Below are 22,430 nucleotides of genomic sequence, written 5' to 3' on the forward strand. Positions count from 1 at the left end.
AAATGCAGTAGTACCATTTCTAGCTTTAGCAGATTGCTACTGTCACACATGCTGTCTTGCTTACTTTTCTTGGTTAGCATCATGTAGGCTGCAGAAGCTGTAAAGAATTCAATTCTAGACCAGAAATGTGGGGTTGGATAAGACTTACCTATGCCTTGAATAGAACCACTGAAATGTTTATGACAAATTAGTATTGAATCATTTAAGTCCCATTGTTTTCAGATTGGCATGAATTCCATCTAGAATTTTTTGTAAAAGGCAGCTTTTCTTTGTAAAATGCAGTCTAATGATTACTCATTAGATTTTGTTTGCTTATTTTAACTTTACCTATTGCAAATATAGCAGTGGGGATGTAAATCAACATTGACAGCTGATATTAATAAAAGTATTCCATGAATCCTGACTTTAAACATATAAATTAATATCGGCAGTCCGTATGTCCAAATAGTTACCCCAACAAGATTGATGAACATAAGCTATATAGAAAGGGTAGAAAGATTTTCAGATCACTGAGTAGCAGATGGTGGGTGTTTATTGTTCCGTTAAGTTGCACGGTGTACAGTGAAGTCTGTTCCCAGGTAAGAGGGCAGAGGATTACAGCCTAAGATTTTCTGAATTTTGTATTCAGTGTCCAGTACCAAGTTCAGCATAGACAGTCAAGTTGTAAGGTATTGATGCAGGCCAATATACAGAAGTGCCCATTTGTAAATGGGCAAACTTACCGTACATTCCTAAGAGAAAACAGAGAAGAACAGTGTTTTTTTGGTGATATGAAGTTGCCTTATCCCATTGGTCCATCCAGCCCAATACTGTCTATTCTGCCTGGCAGCTGATCACCAAGGTCCCAGGTAGAGTTCTTTCTCCATTCTAATACCCCAGGTCAGTGCTATTTTTCTAGAAAAAGAGGTGCCAGAACTCACCATGAATGCTCCCCATTTTCTCTTATAATAGCAATGGCACCCACCTAATTGGTGCTGGAACTGAGTTCAGGTGAGTTCCCGCTGAAAAATGCCCTGCCCCAGATCCTTTTAACTTGAGATAGTGAAAACTGAATCTGGGACCTTCTGTTTGTAAATGTGTACCTTGCCACTGAGTACAGTGGTACCTCGGGTTACATACGCTTCAGGTTACATACGCTTCAGGTTACAAACTCCGCTAACCCAGAAATAGTACCTCGGGTTAAGAACTTTGCTTCAGGATGAGAACAGAAACCATGTTCCGCCGGCGCGATGGCAGCAGGAGGCCCCATTAGCTAAAGTGGTGCTTCAGGTTAAGAACAGTTTCAGGTTAAAAACAGACCTCTGGAACGAATTAAGTACTTAACCTGAGGTACCACTGTATAACTCTTTCCCTAATTACTGCATGACTTTGCCCTTGATATTAAAGTTTATTAATTGCTTTAATATAGTCTAAAAATCTCATGGGTAGGTATTGTTTGCCAAGTAGTTACATACATGTTCAATGCAAAATCTGTTAGTAAAATAACATAAGTTCTGAAGACTTAAGTTGTTTGAAGGAAAGAAAGAAAAAACTTTAATTATGTAATAATGATGAAATGATTTGTTCTCCATGTTTTCCTTGGTACTTGAACATCATTTTCATTCTTGTCAATTAAAAGGAACTAATTGCATATTGTTCAAGTTACTAGTTTCTGGGATTAGCACAAAATCCTCCACTCTCTCCTTACCCGGTTTTTCTAGTGCTGCAACTAAGAAAGTGGGGAGTTTGGTTAGACAAGCTTTGGCAGCTTGTGCCATATAAGCACTCTGTTATAATCCTGATTGGGAGTTCTTAAAAAAAAAAGATGCTTAAAAGTATGTTAATGGAACCAATCCACTAATTTTCAAATAAATTTAATTCCATATTATTCTTGGGGCTCCTTCATTCTCTCTCTCTCTCTCTTGAGTGTTCACATTTAGAAAAAATTGTTTTTAGATAAATTATCTCAGGAAAAAGCATTAGGATGTGGAACAGTGTGGTAGGAGTTGGGCTCCTATCTCATTACACTAATTAGCAAACTCATTGAGATACAAATGGCTTATGCACATCCAGTGAGACTTTTAGCTGTTTTCTTCAAACAGTAATTCCATGCTACATCCTTTTAAAGTCATCTTCCATTTATAATCTAGTTTGTCATGGAACATGAGAGTAGGGTGCCCTACTTTAAGAATACTATCCCCTATTTGAAGACATCCTTCTGGATGCCATACAACTCCAGCTCCCATTGTCCCTGCCAGCAGCATCTGTATTAGCCACAGGCTCCTCATTCCTGTTCTATTTCAAGGGCTATATCACACCCAAGTTCAGTTTTAAAGATAACAAACTCTAAGAAGGAAGAGCCTTGAAGTTGCCTATTAGCAGTGGACTGGGCAAGACAGGAGGTCATCTGGTCACAGTTTTCCCCATTATGCTGAGATTTATTTTTCTATTTATAGTCTTTCTAAATTTGCATTTATGGATATATGTTAGTATATGCAAGCTGTTATGCAAATTATCTTTTATCCTCCTATGGTGATGTGTAAATAGCCACCCTACATAGGAAGCTGCTGATCTAGAAACAGAAGCCCAAGCCTGGGTTGCATATGCAGACCTAGTCATGAAATTCTTAGGCTGCTGGGCATTTTTTTAAGACAGCCTCATCCTTTGGCATATGCTATTAAAATATGTGTAAGATGTATATAATGCAATGTGCTAGATTCAAAATTTGCATTAAAAAGAGCAAACTCTCAGTAGCTTTTTAATATCTTCTGCTGTTGCAAAAAAAGGTAAGCAAGAACCCTTTCCATAAGTTTTAATCAGTATCAGCATGCTTCCTGTGACCTATTGTACTGACACTTATTTTATCATGATTCATTTTCAAAATTATCCCTGTGAAATTTGGAACTGTATTTATGGCAGGTGAAATTAAATGAACTGCTGAAACTAAGGTCACTATTGTTAAAGAGTAGGTTGAATACAACCATAATTAAATGCAGATAGACTGTACAATGAAACGAATGACCTAGTGTATTGTACCCACTGACAAAGAAACAGTCAACGGTCTGTCATCTTAGTACGAACATGAAAGAAGCTTGAACAGTGAATTTATAGAGCTATTAAAGATGATAGAAAAAAGTCAGTTGTGTTAGTTATGAAATGGACTTATTTCTGATTATTCAGAAATGTGCACCAAAAATCTCAGTAAAATAAAACATGGCATTTGACAAATATTAATTTCCATTTTTGAAAGACTTGCTCTCTATTTGTCTTATTATGCTCTTATTTCTTGCTTTCCTTTTTCGTAATGTCAAAAAAAGTGCAGTGGGGAGATCAGGAATCAAGAAAAAGATTTTTTTTATCTCTCTTTTATTAGACAAAATGTATTTTCATCACATATAAAGAAAATCAGATTAGATTTTTTTGAGGCTAGTAGCATTTGAGAAATTTTAAGCAGGTGTAATTTCCTTCTGAGTCCTATTGTTGTTGCACTGGAGTAGTTTGCCATATTCTTGACGGGGGGAAATGGTTTTCTAACCTAAATATTTCAAGAGACTGGAGGTTAAAACTGAATTGCATACCAAAGTCCTGTGACCCTTAATTCCCTAGTAGGTAATAAACATATGTACACAAATATTTTGGTTTATGGGTTCAAATAGGCCACAAATAGGCCACGGGTTACAGATGTGAGCACTTTGGCTTAGGCATTGGGTGAAGCAGGAAGTCCAACTAAGGGTAAACCACCATTGGGGGGAGCCCTATGACTTACATCAAATAGGGGCACTCCCAAGGGTCCCTGCTAGGTACATGGCATGGCCCTAGCAGGGGTGAACAAAGGTGATGTGACACCCAGGGCGGGGCGTCGCTACGTAGGACGCACATGTGGCATTGCTATGTACGACGCATGCGGCGTACGTAGCGACCGTCGCACATGCGCTGTACATAGGGATTGGCTGGTGGCGCTGCTCCAGCGTTGTATGGACAGTGCCGGGATCCTCTGCTTGCGGCTGCAGCTATGAAGGGAGGGTCCTCTACATGCAGCTGTAGCGGTGATGGAGGGATCCCACCGCTGTCCGTACGGCGCTTGAGTGGCGCAAGGGGCAAACCACTATGTACAGCGCATGTGTGGCGGCGTTACGTACAGCACATGTGTGCAATGCCACACATGCGCTGTACATAGCGGTTTGCCACAGGCTGCAGCCGCGAACATAGGATCCTCCACATGCGGCTGCAGTGGTGCGATAGCTGCTCGCCCCGCGGTGGCGGGGCAAGTCCCCACAGGGTGCCTTCTTGTCACCCCCCCAGACATGGCACCAGGGGCGCACCGTCCCCCCGACCCCCATTGTAATGCCACTAGGCCCTAGTCCATGTCTGGGCATTGGACAGAATCCACACCCTGCAAAAGTTGACGAGAGAGGGAGGGCCCCGGCTGCGCCACAGTTAAATATCCCGTGGGTGATATTTAACTAGTAGTGGGGTGGGAGATGACTTTAGAGTTGGGGCCCTGAAAAGTATGAATACACACAGGCTGCAATCATAACCCCTCTTACATGAGAGTAAGCACCACTGAATTCAGTAAGACTTACTTCTGCATAGACATGGTTAAGCTTGTGTTGTTAGCTCCTAATTTAGCAGCAGCTGGAAATAGGGAGAGTGAGTAAGTAGCAGAATAGGCAAAGCCAGAAGCCTGGGAGTTTAAGCAGGTATTTATGTGCCAGAGATAAATTGCTTACCAATTTGTTTCAAGTAAAGCATTTGCTTTTTGAAGTATTAACAATATTGTTTTTGAAACATTTATTCATCATAATTAATTCAGTCAATTTTTACTCTATTCACTCCATTCACTTTTGCTGGCAAATCATATTTGCTTCACACAGGAAATAAATGGAGTATTCAGGGTTCTTTCAAAGTTGGAAACTCTGAAACAATACAAAGATAACTGAAGAGGCTAATACATTTTAAGAGCTACAACAAAGCATTGCTTAATGTAGTTCTTTTTGAACAAAAATGGATAGTTGTTTGTTGGTTTACACAAAATAGTTCAGTACTAAAGTAAGCAGTACAAAACTAAATACCGGTAAAAGTGGTTTTGCCTTTCTTGTTCCTACTACAAATAGGATCATATTTTTTTATAGACTGTGCCACTTCAGCAAAAGCCAATCCATGGAATAAGACCATTGGACACAGCAAACAGATAATAATGCATATTGAAATTGCCTAACTCAAAAATTGAAGCAAATTTGAGCATTCTGCCTGCAGCCAAACTTCTGAGAAATATTGAGGAAACCCAAAACTAGTTTTGATATAACTTGGGAAGTGGAAGCCTGCACATCCCTACTTTAACTAGGCAAAGCCCACTGGCAAAATCTGAAGGGCATTTGGCAGGGATGAAAGAATTTCACCTATTATGTTCCTTTCTTGTTCTTCTGGTTCACTTGTCTGAGTTCATCCTAATATTTTGTATCTTAACTGTCTAGAACATCTTGTCTCACTACTGTCAATACTCACAGTTCCATATTAGTCTGCTAGGGAGGTGAGGGTTGTTTGTTTATTCCCTGCCCCTCTTTCAGGTAGAAATAACTACCTTATTTTTAGTAGTCTTGGGTCTTCTTTTGCTTCACAAGCACTCTACTATCCAAGTTCGCCGTTAGAAGGAATAAGGCATGTTTTTCTGCTCTTTTGTGTACTTTTCATATGTTATGATACAGATTGGTGTCAGGGTTCAAATCCCCACTTAGCCATAAAGCGCAGTGGATGTCCTTGGGCCAGTCATGATCTCTCAGCCTAATCTACCTCAGAGGGTTGTTATTGGTGGTGCAATGAAAAATAGATATTTAGAAAGGAGATAGCCTGGATGCCAGGATCCAAGTTTGGGGCAAGTACTCTTTAGTGAGAGAACCCCAGCAGAGATTTAGAATTACAAAATATGCAGCAAAGCAAAATGTGCCCTTTCAAGTGAATTCCAAAGTTTTCCTCTTCCCTTAGCAAAGGAAAAAGACCACATGGTTGGGAAGTTAAAAATGGTTTACTTACAAACTCTTTAAAGGTTAGGTTCATGTGCATCAGGAAAGGTTGCACAGACAGTAAGACTTGGCTTAGTTACAAAGTGTTGCAACTTGGCTTAGTTACAAGGTGTTGCAAGTTCCTATATTATCGATATAGGAACTCAAGAGTGGTTATATGAGGCTAGTTACACCACAGTTGTGAGGATAAAATGAGGAAGGGGAGAACTACCTGGGCTACCTTCAGCTCCTTAGAGGAAAGGTGAGATATAAATATAATAAATAAAATTTTAAAAAGCATGATTTCATTCATACCATTTTAATATAGCAGTGCTTTAAAAACACAAAGTAACTAGCTGTCATTTGCCTTGCAGTATTCTTAAACAAGCATCTCCATTTTCTGCAAACATATACAGAGAAAGCATAAGGGGTGTGTGTGCATAAATGTTCTGCAGTTCTTGCCATCATTGGCTGCCAATCATTCCAGTGATTATGCAGCAATCATTGCTGATGTTACATTTATAGATAGGTGATCCAGATTTGTATCACCCAAATTTCTTTCTGGATCAAGCATAGAAAGAATTTAAATAGATTAGTAGCACAGGTGTCATAATGTGCTTGTTACCATAGCTATGGCACACATTTCAAGCAGGAGATTTTATTCCACACTAGAATCTCTTGCTATGGCAACTGCAGTGCTGCTTATTGATATAATGTGGTAGATATAATTGATTCACTGCATGTTAAGGCATTTTTTCTACAAACATTTACTCATCTAATGAATATATTCATGTTTTGAAATACACATCTTTATTCTATAGGTGTGAATAATTCAGTTAACATCCCATTGACAATTACAAAAATTGTAATTTTATTATTTTTAGTATATTGTTCAATTCTGCCATGTATGGATCATAACTGGAAGTAGGGGTTTTAGACTGATGCAGCGTGTGCACTGTGGAAAAACTGAATGCAAAAGAAACATATGCTTGAGGGGGAAATGTGGGCACATCCATGGGAAGGGTAGGACTGTTTCAGCATATAAATTAGCCTTGATTTGCAATTTACTGTGTTGTAAACCATTTTGTTTTCATATGTGATATTTGCAAAAGAGTAATTCAGGGATATGAGGAAAAAGCAAAACCAAAGTGGTTGCTTTTTGACTGTTAGAATGTTTCATTGAACACACACACACACACACACACACACACACACACAAACACACACACACACAGAGAGAGAGAGAGAGAGAGAGAGAGAGAGAGAGAGAATGTGGAATATGTATTCACAATCAGAAACTTCTTCACTGCTATAACTCCAAAGAGGAAGAGAGTCAGTTAGTAGACAGGGTCTGAAAACAGCAATAATATTAGAAATGCTTTAGAAGTGAAATGATGTGTATGGGTTTTCATTACAGAATTATATAAAGGAATGAAATTGGGCAGGAGCTCAAACATATTATCTTGGCCTTACCCCCCTCCTTCCACCCTGTTGAAAAACATGTCTTCCCTGAGGGGTTTATTCAAATTCAGTGCTTAAATATATTAACAGTTTACCCTGAATCAGAACCAAGGTGAAGCTGATTCAAAATGCCATCAGATGTACTAAAACGGAATATTTAAAAGAAGAGTTCTTTAACTCTTATCGTATAATTTAAAAAATCAAAACCCTTAAGCTAAAACAGCTTTGTATTTTTAGATACTTACAAATAACAAAGTTCCAGTATGGCTAGATGGTTTCAAATTTTCTACATAAATACAAATTGCACATCTTTATTCTGGGAAATGCATCTAGAATAAATATCAAATCAATAGAATAACAGCAACTAATCCCGTGGCAGCTATTCTTTTGCCTGCTGGCCCTTCTTCTGATTCAGTGCTGTATGTCTGAGAGGTTGTGTGTCCATTTCTTTGACATGTCTGTGCTTGGGGTGAAAGCAGATTGGTAGACCATAGGCAGAGAAAATGTTTGGCAACCCAGTAAGGTGCGCTGCCAAAGCAGGGATGGGGCACTTCAGACTTGAGGGCCAGGTACAGCCCTCCTAGCTGCTCTACCTGCTGCTTGGGACTTGCCCACACCACACACCCTGTGCCATGGTCCTTTGCTGGCCATGCTTTTCACCCTCCATGAGTTTTTTGTCTGGCTGGAATGTGCTCTTGAATTCTGCTTGCCCAGTTTTGCCTCCACTGGCATGTGACTTCCCCAGAGGTTGCCCAGAAGGGAAGGTTTCCCACCTCTTGCCTAAAGTTTTGGGATGTGGGAAGCAAGATTGAAATCCTGTCCAGCCAAGAAGCTTCCCATCCCTACCTAATATAAGAAGCATTTTGAATTGTGTTGGGCAATCCTCTTTCTCTTAGGGCACCTTTCCTTATGGGGACTGTGATGGGCAGCAGAGCCAGACCAGAGTCTGGGGACGCAGTCCCTCAGAAACTCCACCAGAGTGCTGGAGCCTCTCTCTGATTGGCTACCAAGATAGGAGCCAGAAGTAGGTGGAGCAGCACTCTGGCAGAGACAATAAAAGGAGCAGTTTCTGAGGGAGAGAGTTAGATAGGGACAGACAGTGCTTTTTTTTCTTCAGGGGGTACTCAAGGGTACGCAGACCTGCCCCTCTTTTGTTGTTGTTAAAAAGTGTGGCATTTACTTCATGATGAGTACAGACACCTATTTTTCTAGGGGGGGAAAGCACTGGAGACAGAGAGAAGGCTTAATTTGAGATGGGAGATAGGGATTCGGTTAGGGTTTGTCTGAGGGAGAACTGGTTCTGATTTGGAAAACCAGGTTGAGTGTCTGGGGAAGGTATACAGACAGGAGTTAACTGGAAGGCTGAGTAGAGCTAGGCGAGGTAGAACCTATTCTACCCAGGAGGGGAGAGTACTTCTGGGTAAAGAAGTCTCCCAAACCAATAACAAGGGGTGAGGTGATCCCCTGGGTCTGTTAAACTGATTAGAATACCTCAGGAGTGGAATTGCTTTTTTTAAAAAGGGAGTAACTGATGAAAAGTGCCCCTTTGCTTGTAAACCAAACTACAGTGGTACCTCGGTAATTCATTCTGAAGGTCCGTTCTTAACCTGAAACTGTTCTTAACCTGAGGTACCACTTTAGCTAATGGTGCCTCCTGCTGCCGCCACACGATTTCTGTTCTCATCCTGAAGCAAAGTTCTTAACCCGAGGTACTATTTCTGGGTTACCGGCCTCTGTAGCCTGAAGCGTCTGTAACCTGAAGCGTCTGTAACCCGAGGCACCACTGTAATAAACTGTGTTAAAAGTATTGACCTGAAGCATCTACCTGACCTAAGTGTAAGGACCTAGGAAACAGTAACAGAAACTGAAGTGTAACAACTGATTTTGAGCAAAGGGAGTTTAAGAGAAGCTATGCCTGCACTACTGTGCTTAAGCCTGTGACACCCTTATATTTAGTTTAAGTAGTAACTTCTACCTGAAAAAACACATCTCCTGACCCAACTTTGTTTCACCAACGTCCTTTTTTTGTAAATAAAGCTTTCCTTGTTTGATTAACTGCTGCCTGAGACTCCCTGAACCACAGTTTCCCTTACACAAGGCCCTCACCCAGGTAGCCTGTGGTAAATTGTAGACATTCATTAAATTGGTAACGTGAGGTAGGTCCACTATATTTAATTGGGGGCAGTTAGCAGGGTAAGTCCGCTACAAGGACGAATTTCAGAGGGATGTCTGTGTTAATCTGTTAGATTTTTGTAGCACCAGAAAGACTAGCACATGTATTGCGGCACAAGCATTTGTAGACCAGGATCCACTAAAATATATTGGTGTGGAGTGAGGGAGGACATTGAAAATAAAGTCACTGACTTCACCCCTTGTATTTCATGGGCTATATTTCATGGTATTTCCACATAACTCAGCTATACAGCTGCAAATAAAATGTTTTAAGTGTGTTTTAAGTGCAGTGTGACACGAGATGGCGATGGTGAGCCTGATGGAAAATTCAATGTATTTTCAAAAACACTTTAAAAAAACATTTTCAGAATGGTTTTTATATGTGTGTGGATTCCACCTGTTTGTCCAGCTGCTGACTATTTGTTTTCTCTGTCCAATATGTATAGTTAAAGATCTTCCAATGAGGCTGATAATTCTTCATATGATGTAGTGGGTTTTAGTTCCCAAAATTATGCAACAATAAAATTGTTCAAAGTCTTCAAAGTGTTATAAGACTTTGTTTTGTGTCCTCTTCATTAGGTTTTTAAAAAATAAAGCTAAAAACACATCATGAGCTTCTAAAGAAAGGTAACTAAGTCAGTGCCTGTAGAAATGTAGCAAAGCAAGTAAATAAATATTTCCCCTCCCCCTTCTCTTCTATTGTGCCAAGGTTTATTTACAATTAGTCCTAGTCAGTATAGTCAAGGAAACAATATGTAAGTACATTTTTCTTTGGCAAGTGGCATCAGGCATTTTTAAATGTGCACAATAAGCATCATGCTAAAATTACTATTTTGTTGAAGGAGAGGTTTGTTTTCATTTTGAAGAATATTTGATAAAAATAATAATTGAAATAAACATTTTATATTACAGGAACTCAACAAACCTCCATTGAAAGTGAGCAACTTGAAGCACACTCTGCTGAACAGTTTGCTGGCCTACTTCATGGATCATCACCTGCTTGTGACCCACCTGAAAACCCACTTCAGCTGTATAGAACAGGGAGTCCAGCTGATGAATTCTACCACAAAAATTCAATCCAAAGTATTTTGAATTCGGCACAGCTGCAACAAGAAAACAGCACTGATATTTCAGTTAAAAAGAAAAAACCACCCATTTTAAGCAGAACTATATTTCCTTCTAAAAGTAATCTAGGAGAAACTAACACACTTGCTGGCATCACAAGAACTGGGGATCAGTGGGTTGTTAATGCTGCAGGGTTTGTGGAACGTGCTTGCACACTTGGGAGGATACGATCTTTGCCAAAGACTCTCCTTGACATGCATTTATCCAAATATGTTTCAAAATCAGACTCTAATCTGATTTCCTACCCATCTAATGAGCAAAAAGCAAGAAGAAATTGGAATGAATCTACAGTAGATCCGGAAAGCTCTAGAAGAAATTCTGAAAGAACACCATCCTTTACTTCAGAATGGGAAGAAGTAAGCCTCTGATGTTTTTATACCATACATACATACATACATGAAGGATAAAGAGAATGTGATGGAGAGCCCTGAATCAAAATTCAGAGAGATTCATGTCAATAGCATTGAGGCCCTTGAGTGCAAAAAATATGTCTAAAATGTAGGATAAATAAATAATATAACTCCAAAGCTGTGATGGTTGGGGCTGAGGGGAGCTGTAGTCCAAAACACCTGGAAGGCATGAGGCTGGGGAAGGCTGGATTAGGTAATACTCATTGAGATGGACAAATAATCTGCCCTATTATAAGGCAGACATGTTCCTGTGCACTGTAAGATCTCTGAGCACAGTGGAACTTTTGGCATTTGTATGTGTGTTTCTTTTCTTTTTTTCCAATTTGTAGCCCTCCAGGTCACTTGAGAAGACCTGTTGAACATTTGGAGATTATAAAACACACACACATTCTAAATCAATTGGTGAACCTTGAGTTGTAAGTGTTTTTTAAAAAATTGGTAGAAAAATTGATAGCCATGCTGCATATATACAATCCTTTGCACATGATCAAAAGTGTGCTTGGTTTTTTGATGAAAACAAAAAAAGTACTATATCTAATGAAAAAAATTCCCAGGGAATATACATTGTGATAGCCCCAGAGCAGTTAGATATCTGGCACAAATTTCAGAGGTTTTTGTTGCAGTGCCATAAGCTTAATGGAGGTTATTATCTCCACAGAGAATTCAGTCACCTAGATGTAATCTGTGGCCTTTGGTTGCAAACCAATTAATGGTTCTGTAAACTGCAGTTTCCAAACCCAAGGGAATCTCTTGTTAATTCAACCAGTCTCCCTATAACAAGGGACAATAGAAGAAGTGTATAATGAAAAATTGACAAGCACTATGGGTATGTGGAACAAAGCTAATTGAAGAAATTACCAGCAGCCCTTTAGTGTTAAAAACACATATACCTTATGCTTTGTAATTGAATGAAAAGGGATGGGTCCTGTTGAAATATGGACATGTCTGCATCTATTCTTTATGGAAAGTCTTAGACTAGAGTCCCTCACCAAACCTTAGGTTTTCAATTTTTTTAAAAATCGTAGCTCCATTTCTCTTTTTTGCTATGTGCTATGATACCAAACATTTTAAGATACTGAGTTAGGTGACCTTCACCCGACATTTAATAGGGTGGCCCCCATGATGTTGGAACTGCATAGACTGAGCTGCTCTGATAATTTTTGAAGCTACTGAGATTGGAGAGGGGCCAGTCACATGTTTTTGTGTACTGTTCTCAAGTCTATTATTGCCCCTTAAATAATACAAGCAATTTTTGTTTCTATACTTGTAAATGTATCATGATGCATAATCATAGCATTTAATGCTCCCCCCCTTTTTTTCTTTCAGATTGATAAAATAATGAGTTCCATAGATGCTGGTATTACTACTGGACTAGAAGTGATTAATGATGGTATTGCAAGTAAGAAATAAATACTTTTTCTTTTAATATGATTACCTTAATCACTACTGTGATAGCTAGGAAAATGGTAAAATATAGCCATGTGTTGTGATTGTATCATAGTTTAGTAGCACTAGCCAGGGTTAAATTGCATTCAGCATTTTTGATGCAGTACAGCAGTTTGGGGGCACTTTTCACCCTTTAATCAGTACTAAAAATAAACAACCCATCCTGCTATTTGACTTTGAATAACCATGATGTTCAAAGCATATGCTTAAATTCAGTGCCTCTCTTTATCATTTTTAATTCATTTGTGGACAGATATGTCAATAGGATACTATTAGCAATGTCACATTGATCATCTATTTCTGTGCTAGGAAAAGCAAGTGTCATTGTCAAGAATTGTAACAAAAGAGAGCTATATCTAAGCCAGAAATGTTTTCCTATTGACTACTGAAAAAGATCAGTGTGATTGATATAAACTATGATTGACTAGAATGGTTTGAGTAAGTGAAACACAGAGGAGATGAACAGGAGAAATTGTGGCAGGAAATGTTGGTAGCGAATTAACTGATTTGAGTATGGATTGAATTTGCTGATGAGATATGGATGGGTAATATAACTGGTGTTCATTTTCTTTTTCTTTTTTAACTTTTCTAAAGAACAAAATACTGACCATGCTAGTGGTCATATCTGCCAGTGCAGCAAACTAAAGCTGTGGTGCAGACATGACTTAAATGCTTGTTATTTTCCACATATGACTGTGTCATGTGTTTCCAGTTGCTTATTTTTAAACACCAGCATTAGCATTAGGTGCTCTGGTTACAAAGGGACACTGGGGCCAGATTGCTAACCAGCCCTCATCATTACATGCCGGTATTGCTCTGCTATCCATGTGATAAGTGTGTACCTCTGCAGATGTAAAGCCTACACACATGGATTCCAGGCCTGTCTGTTTAGAATTCCCCAATGCTGCTGTCCATGCTCAATTTGCAGGGCCAAGGAGCTGCATACCTTAGAACTTTTTTAAATGCAATCTGAAGGCAAAACAATATGAGAATGGCTGCCATGCAACCTCCTTTGGGGTTGGCAGTCCAAAGCAGGGACTCTCTCACTGAAAAGGGTCTCCCTGTAATCACTTACTATACTTCTCTGCTGAGGATCTAAAATTATAGACAGGCACATATCAGCGGCGTAGCTAGCCGCTCAGGCGCCTGGAACATCACATGCACCCTTGGCTCGGGGGCGGGGCAAGTTGGGGCAGGGCATGCTGCACCGAGCCTCATCACCCCCCCCCCAGCTGTAGGGTGGCTGAGGGAGAGGTGGCAGGTGGATGTAAGCCACACACACTACCGTTCTGGGCAGCGTGGAGCCTGCAGGTGCCCGAGCTACCATGCCACTCCCAAGAGAGATGTGTGGCTTGGGCATGCTGCAGGCCCTGCAGTGAGTGCTGGCCCCCGTGGTGTGGCACCCAGTGTCCCGCCCCTGCCCCCTAGCTATGCCTTTGTTCTTGATTGATTCCAGCAATGTAGTTTGTTGTTCTGTTAGGCATTCATTTTGGGTTAATTGCTTCTCTGAATTAACCTGACAGTTACAAATGCCACAGACTTATATAGCCCATAGCCATTTTGTCACCCCCCTCAGTGATGACACCTGGGTCGGACCGCACCCACTGCACCTTCCTACGCCACTGGCACATATGGAGATGGGCCATCCTTGCCTCAGATATGTTCAGGTTCTCCATAGAAATCTCATAGACCTAGTGTCATCCTTTATATTTCATAGCTTTTTGGTCACACTGCTTACATTTTTTCTGTCTCCAAACACACTAACCGAAGATAACTTTTTGTATATCTGCAAGTGAGTTCTAGTCCACAAAAGCTTATACCACGTGAGTAGTCTCTAGACTGCTATGATATTCTTGAATGTTCTTGGAAAGAAAGTAGTTAGTTGTAATATTGTTTGAGCAACAATAGATTGCTCAGTAGCAGATTGCTCGATTTTTTTACTGTAAAGGTATATGGCACGGCCATGTTTTCCCACTCAAACTGATATCTCTTGAAATCAGAATACACATTTTAGAACAGGAAACAGTAAATGTATTTTTCTAAATACTGTCAAACTGCACCAATTGTCTTTTGTATGATCAGTAATAGAGCACTCATAAAGTTGATGATTGAGAAAGAAGAAACGAGTGTAAGTACGTATGTATTTAGCCTTTACTGTGAGTTGTTTAAACTCCCTTTTTCCTACATTCTGTGATATTGGTTTCAATAGGTATATGTTAGTAGCTCCTCAGTATAGTTGAGAGTGTAGTTACTACCTGTAATCTTGGTGTAACAGTCAAAGTTTCATCTCTTCCTGGATGAAAATAAGAGAGAAAAGAATAGCATAGAGTCCAAAAAACCCTTAATGTTTTTAAAGGAAGAAGCACTGCTATATTGGCCATTCTCTGTATTTGTTACCATATGGTTGTAACTTTGGCAAGCTTATTTTCCTTCAAAGCTGTTAATATCCTCCCTCTATAAGGGCAGAAATGAGATAAAATATAAGTATTTAATTAGAACGGAATTTTAATTGGAAACGTGTAGGCATTTTGATATAAACCATTTCCCCACAATTTTTTCTTATATATTTAGGAGAATATAGGTTGATGTACAGGGTTAGTCATACACAGAACCATTAAAATCAGTGGATTTCAGCCAACCTAACTGCTGTCTGCTGATCTTCACTAGCTACAGTAGTAGCTACATGTACTCTTCAAGAGAAGTTATCTTTATTAGTCTAATATGTGACACTGGCTTTGATATTGACTGTATTTTAATATGGATGCATGTGATGCATGTTACTAGTGGCTATGGGTGGTAAAGAATACAATCTCCAGATTTCTGCCAGAGTGATTCAAGACTCTGAGAGTTGCAGATACTTTATTTATATCACCATTAAACATTGTCTTTCTTAATGACAGCCATTAACAAATGCGGTTATTAAAATTGTGTGGGCTGAGCTTGAGAATAAATGACCACTCAGTCAGTAGTTATTGAGGACACCTACAGCCTGATTCTATGTATGTTTACCTGAAAGTGAGTCCAGTTTTGTTCAGTGGAGTTTGCTGTCAGGCAAGTGTGCATAAATAGTATCATAGCCTTCACCACACAATCCTTTTTCTGCATTGTAACAAGATTTTCTATACTTAATAAATTGCTCAGGCATAAACCTATTCATCTCTTATTATAATCTGAACTGTAAACAAAGAATAGGAGCAATGTGTGTTCTGTGCCAAGGAATGCTAGAGAAAGGAGCAGGGAGATATTAGAAAATAAAGACAAAAATATTGCAAGTATTCAGCTCTTTTAAACTGTTTTTTTCAGGTATATAAGCTATTCAAAATATTTAGGACCAGGAAACCTTTGTGATTTTGTTTAAGAAAGCAAATCTTAACATATTGGTCTGATGGCATTATGCGATTATTTATTTAGAATACTTAAAATAGCTTTATAGCTTTATTCTCAAAATAAAACCGCACTCAAATATGATACAGGTTGTAATCCAAGGACTGCATTCTATTCTGGGCAACTTTTGGGGAGCCACATGCCAGTGGTGGGTGGGGCTAGATGTAAAAGTGGGTAGAGTAATAACCACATTTTTACCTTTGCACTGTAGGCGAGTTTCTACACACCCACTGTGTGTGCCAGATAAGCAGGCAAGAGGCATTATCAGAGTTCAACGACATATTCCAGTCAGGCAAAACACTCAGGGAGGGTGTGAAGCGGGGCAGTTGAGGGGTTTGGCCAGGAAAGGGAGTGTGGCCTGGGAACTCTTATCCTCCTTTCAGGATTTTCAAAGGTTGATGGATAAATGTGTTTTAGTGGTGAACTTGATATACAGTCATACCTCGAGTTGAATGTGCTTCAGATTGAACGCATTCGAGTTGCGCTCTGTGGCAACCCGGAAGTAATGGAGCGCATTAATTCCGGGTTTCACCGCTTGCGCATGTGCAGACGCTCAAAATGACGTCACACGCATGCACAGAAGTGGTGAAACGCAATCCACACAGGCGCAGACATGTCATCGCGTCTTGCGTTCTGTTCGGGATGCAAACGGGGCTCCGGAACAGATCCCGTTTGCATCCCGAGGTACCACTGTATTAGCACCCATGGGGGTTGATGGTCTAGACTCTAAAGCAGAGCCTTCCAAACTGTGTGTCGCGACATGCTAGTGTATCGGCTGCAGTGTGTAGGTGTGTCGCACGAATGCTCCCCACGCTCCTTCCAGGGGTGGAAAGGGATTAGTTTAACCTCCAGTTTGCTAGTAAAACTGAATTACTGTGTCACAAAATTATGTAAAACTGAATTACTGTGTTGCGAAATTATGTAAAACTGAATTACTGTACTGTGTCGCGAAATGATGCATGTCTAAAAAGTGTGTCACCAACATGAAAAGTTTGGAAAGCTCTGCTCTAAAGTGATGATTCTGAATCCTCTTTGCAGTACTGGAAAGTCTGTGTGCTGTGTTACACATTGAGAAGGGGAAATTAATTGTTCATCTGCTTCTCGGAAATATCATTGCAGATTTCTCATCCTTAGGCCTTAAATAGAAATCTTTTGAAGCACAGAAAATCTGAAGTGATATTATTTCCTAGAGGCTGTATCTAAGCAATAATGTAAATGTGCACAGATAAGTTTGGAACTGTTGGCCTTGTTGCACACCACCCCAGTCTCTGAGCCATGTGAGATTCCAGGGGTTCATGTTTCCTTTGGAGTGAGGAACAGTGGAGACTGCAGTGTCTTCATGACATAATGATTATTTCCAGGTATTTACATCCTGAGCCTACAGTGCAGTGGTTCACAGCATTAACAACCCAAGAGGGTCTTGCTTCCCCCATAGCCTCAGCCTTGGATTCAAACAGAAATCAAACATCACTCTGTCTCTCTCAGTTGCCAGTTTGCTGTTTTTCTTCTAGCTTACATCACTCCACACTCTATTCTCAGCTTTGGATTTGTCCTTCTGTCTGTGAGTTGGAGGAGAGGCCCCACCCATTTGCCATTTCACACAAAGGCCCTTCTCTTTGTTCATCACCTAGGCTATCACTTTAGCAGGAAACTAGCCTGGCTGTTCCAAGAATTAGAAGGGGGCCTAGGCATTAGAAGGGTCTTGGCATACACCCTATTCCCCCTGCTCACAAACTCACAACACTATCCTTGTTCAGACCAGAAAAGCATTAGCATCTAATAAGTCAGCAAGGTCCCAGCAAGAAAACAAAAAAAGTAGTAATACATCTCTTTTCTGATTGTCCTCTCAGTACTATAGCCTAGTGAACTGCAGAGGATTTAGGGTAGACTTTCTATTAGTACTAGATTCTGACTGAACGTTTAGTGATGACATTAGAGAGAAAGGAATGCCAGACTACTGCAAGAAATGTTGAAGAGAAACTACAATTGAATTAGATTTCCAACATTCCTTGGGGGCTGACTTGGAAAAGAACCAAATCTGGTAAGTTGATTGTGTGAAGTAGACTGATGACGGGGGCCTTAAGCTCAGGGACTCTGACAAGTTGCTGGGAGTCTGTAGACTGGAAGAGTCTTCTTGTAGCTGAAAGAAACACTGTCTTTGGAGGGAGGAGAGGCAGGTGAAAGGATACAAGCACAAAGAGAGCTAGGACTAATTTATGATGCTTTACACACTGACTAAATTTATTTTGGTTGTAAGATTACTTGATTATTATTTCATGGTATCCTAATGGTGAGCTTATTGTCCAAGTGTGGATCCTTACATAGCTGCCCATCTACTACTGAGCCAGGTTCAAATTTCTTGTTTTACTTTACAAAGCCCTGAACAACTTAGGTCCAGGGTCCATCAGGGATCATCTGAACCCTTATATCCTAGCTTGATCACTGAGATCATCTGCAGGAGTGTTATTGGTCATTCTTCCAGTTGGTGAGGCTCTTTTGACAAAGCCTCTCTTTCTGCCAGAGGGGAGGAGTCGTGAGCGGGAGCCAGTTCCCACATTGGCAGGGGGGTGTATTCGGCCCCCTGCGTCAGTTATTCTGGCTGGCTTGGGGGCGGGGTTTAGTCACATTTGAATGGCCGCGGCAGTGCCGTGCCCTCATTCTGCTTCCTGAATTCGTCGGAATTCATTGGAATATGTGTGGTGTGTTGGAGGGCAGGTTGTGGCCATCACCTACCCCTCCCCTTGTTGGGTATTCCGTTAAAGGAATCCGGCGGTCGTGGATCCTGTCCAATGCCCTGCTGATGTCTAGGGCCATGGCATGACCCCCGTTGACATCAGGGGAAGCTTCCAGTTGTATTTGCATCAACAAGCTCCTCCCACTGGTTGTTAAGACTCAAATGACTCCCCGCTGTGCAGGGTGGAGTCATGTATAGATTGTTTGATCCAGTGCCTAAGCCAATACCACTCACATGCTGTAACCAATAAAGTTGTGGCCTTCTTTAGCCCATTAACGTAAAATACTTGTGTCCTTGTGTCTTATTTATATCTAAGTGGGTGGCAGGTCCTCGACTCACAACAAAAAGAAACTGAGCACATAGAAACAATTGAACATGTTTTTCTCCACTGCCAGTATTACACAAACATATGTGCTAGGTTTAACCTGCCAATAATACACAAATTTCCAGGACACACAGGGCAACTCTATATCTCCTTACTGCCAACGGAGATTTAGCAGGCACCTTCTGTGCCAACTTTTAAATGCCTGCTGAAAACTTTTTTTATTTCACCAGGTCTATATGCAGGCAATTGATAAAGCATCTTTCCACTATGGTTAATTGAGGTCTGTTTTTAACTATTTTAATATAGTTTTTATTGCATGGTTTTAGGGTTTTTTCTGCTGTAAATGGCTTTGGGTTTTTTATGGTGTAGCACTATATAAATATTTTTATTTCTTTTAAAAAGGTCCCATCTATGCACAAGAGGGAGAGAAAGAGTGTTGATGGTTGGAATCCTGAACAGAAGCACCATTTTATTTTTATATGTAGTGGGGGTTCAGGATTGCTCGCACTCTCCTCCCTGGCATGTTTTCCTAATCTTGCCTAATGTACGTGAATTGGCTGTCACATTTGATTAGAAGTTTGTGTACAAGAGTCTAACTGATATAAACCTGATGTCTATGTAATCCTTTTCAAATATGGGGAAGGGGGGACTGAACACACAGATTGTGTCTACATGCAGTCCCCTACTCCAACATGACTTCAAATAGTTGTCAGTCTGGCCTGCCAGTAAGTGGGCAAACATGGTCCTATGGACTACTTCATCACCATTAATTCACAGTTGGGGAATATCTTTATTAGGACCAACCAAAATGTCACAAAAGAATGCCTAAATAATTCTACAGAATTCTAAATCAGGCAACAAGTTGCACATGGGGACGGGGGAGTTTTAAAAAAGGACTGGGAGAGGAAGACTGGATTTGTACTGTATATACTTGAGTCTAATGTGCAATTGAGTCCAATGCATACCTTATTTTTTGTAATGTAATTTGGCCAAAAAAGATGAGGATTAGATTCAAGTAAATACCGTATTTCCATTCCATCTGAAGAAGGAGATTGCAAACTCAAGTAATCTCTTGTATTTGCAGGTATCAGATTACGTGTAGAATTCTGAGATGAAGAATCAATGGCCTAGTTTTTGAAAACATCAAATCTTTCTATTATTCAGCTCTTTTTCAGGTTTTAAGCAAAACACCCAGCTTCCTGATTAAGCAGAAAGCAGATGCACAGCAAAACATGGCAGTCTTTATATCATCAAAGCCCGAGAAAAATCTTGTGTGGTATAATAAGCAAAAGAGTTGATTCAAGCCAACTTGTGGAGTATTGCCTAGTGATAGGAGGAAATGTAATTCTCAATATGCAAAATCCCTTTTCCAGCTTGTAAAAAAATAATTATCCTTGTGTTGCAGATACCACCCTAAATGGCTAGATACAGTATTCTCCAAGGTACATAAAAAAGGCAGCTGTGTTGGTCTGTAAGGAAAAATCCTAGAAGTCCATAGCTGGACAATACTTATATCAGTGTTTCCCAAACTTTTTTGGGCAACGGCACACCTGTTTACTGAAAAAAAATCTCGCGGCACACCACCATTAAAGCCCCGCCCCGTGACGTCAGCGCGCAGCGTCACGCCGGGAGGGACGCACGAAAGTGAAAGTTTTTTCCCTCCCCCTTGCCGGGGAACCTCCAAGCTTTGGGGGTGGGAGGAGGCAGCAGAGCGAGGGACTGAGGGACGGCGGCAAATGAGGCGGCGGCGGCGGCTGTTGCGGTGGTGGCGGCGATAGCGGGCGGAGGAGGGGGCGGCGGCGGGGCTTGAGGAGCCGTCGCCGGGAGTTGCTGCTGCTGTTGTTGCTGCTGCTGCCCGGACATGCTGGCCTCCTCCTCCTCCGCTGTCTCGCGCTCCTCCCTTTTGCACGCGCTGCCCCGCCGCTCGGCACCACCACCGCGGAGCCGCCCCCGGCTCGACGCGGATCCTCGCCGCCGCCGCCTCTCACCGCCCGACTCGCCCGCCTCCCTCCCACGGCACACCAGCCAATGTCTCACGGCACAGTAGTGTGCCGCGGAACACCGGTTGGGAAACACTGACTTATATCAAGTAAAATATTGCAAAATAGTGTGCAGGCTTTCAAGTTCTTTAGAATAATTAATCGGGCAAGATGTCTTATACAAAGCAGGAGTTGTAGGTGGAATGAGGATGGATCTTGAAACCTTGTAGTCAGCATTTAGACCCAATCTAAAAATCTTCTAACCTTTTGTTTAAAAAAGTGTTTCATGTGTAATAGAAAAGTTTTAATCTTCTGCTAGAGACCGCATAAAATTTGATATTTTGCTACACTTTTTTGCCACTAGTTCAGCCAATGTCTAAGCAAGCAACCAAATTATTTTTAGCTATATAGGCTTGTCTAAAAGGTTCACGCTGTTTCTCACAATTCATTGATTTGGCTTGAACAACATACCTTTAGGCTATTTCTCTGCTCTTTCCATGCAGCTTGAAAGTGGGAGGTTTTAGGTTTTCTTAAGTTTAGCTGCATGGTTTATTATTACTACAGCATTTGCTTGCAAAACAAAAGTTCTGAAGTATCCATTTGTGAATCTGGGGGACGGGAAGGGCTGACATGGCAACAGGTAAAGAATTGCCACAACAACATTCTGGAATTGAAAATTGCCACAACTTTATTGATTACAGATGTAGGTAGGCTTTGTCTTAGGCATTGGGTGTGGGTGTGTATCCTGAATCAGCTTCTTGCCTGAAGGCTGAAGTTAAAATTCTCAGATTTAAAAGTAGCTTCAGTGTACATAATTAGTATTGATCTTTGTTTCTCAGGTGCATATCTCTTATCGGATCTTGATTAAGCCTATTCCCAGTTTATTACACACACACACACACACACACACACACACACACACACACTATTATTCATAAAAAGCAGTAGAAACAAAAGAGACTTCCACAAGACTGGGCCAATGGCACTAAAAGATTGGTTTCTTGTTGCTGTCAAACAAGTCTCAATGTTATTCCTGCAGATGATCTTGAAATCAAACTGGGATGTAAGTTCAAGCGGTCCCTAAGCTACCCTCGACTGAAGTTGTTCAGGGCTTTCTAACTTAAACCTGGCTTGGTATCATAGAATCATAGAGTTGGAAGAGACCACAAGGGCCATCGAGTCCAACCCCCTGCCAAGCAGGAAACACCATCAGAGCACTCCTGACATATGGTTGTCAAGCCTCTGCTTAAAGACCTCCAAAATAGGAGACTCCACCACACTCCTTGGCAGCAAATTCCACTGTCGAACAGCTCTTACTGGTAGTAGATGAGCAACACATAGACCCTTATCCAGTCCACCACTGCATTGAGACAGCTACCCAGCACTTTCACAGCCTTTCAGCCTTTCCTGATTCCC

General features: G+C 40.8%; 1 protein-coding gene across 6 annotated transcripts in view; it reads left to right on the forward strand.

Annotated features, from left to right (window-relative positions):
* The window catches only part of ANKS1B (ankyrin repeat and sterile alpha motif domain containing 1B), a 324,701-nt gene that overhangs the window by 122,309 nt on the left and 179,962 nt on the right, over positions 1–22,430 (forward strand). For all 6 annotated transcript variants that reach the window (XM_083462878.1, XM_083462889.1, XM_083462890.1 and 3 more), the window contains 2 exons: positions 10,524–11,092; positions 12,473–12,545. In XM_083462878.1, coding sequence (XP_083319004.1) covers positions 10,524–11,092; positions 12,473–12,545 — 642 coding nt within the window. The remainder of the gene's footprint in view (positions 1–10,523; positions 11,093–12,472; positions 12,546–22,430) is intronic.

The sequence above is a fragment of the Podarcis liolepis genome, assembly GCF_965112155.1.
Source record: "Podarcis liolepis genome assembly, chromosome: 10".
Classification (NCBI taxonomy): Eukaryota; Metazoa; Chordata; class Lepidosauria; order Squamata; family Lacertidae; genus Podarcis; species Podarcis liolepis.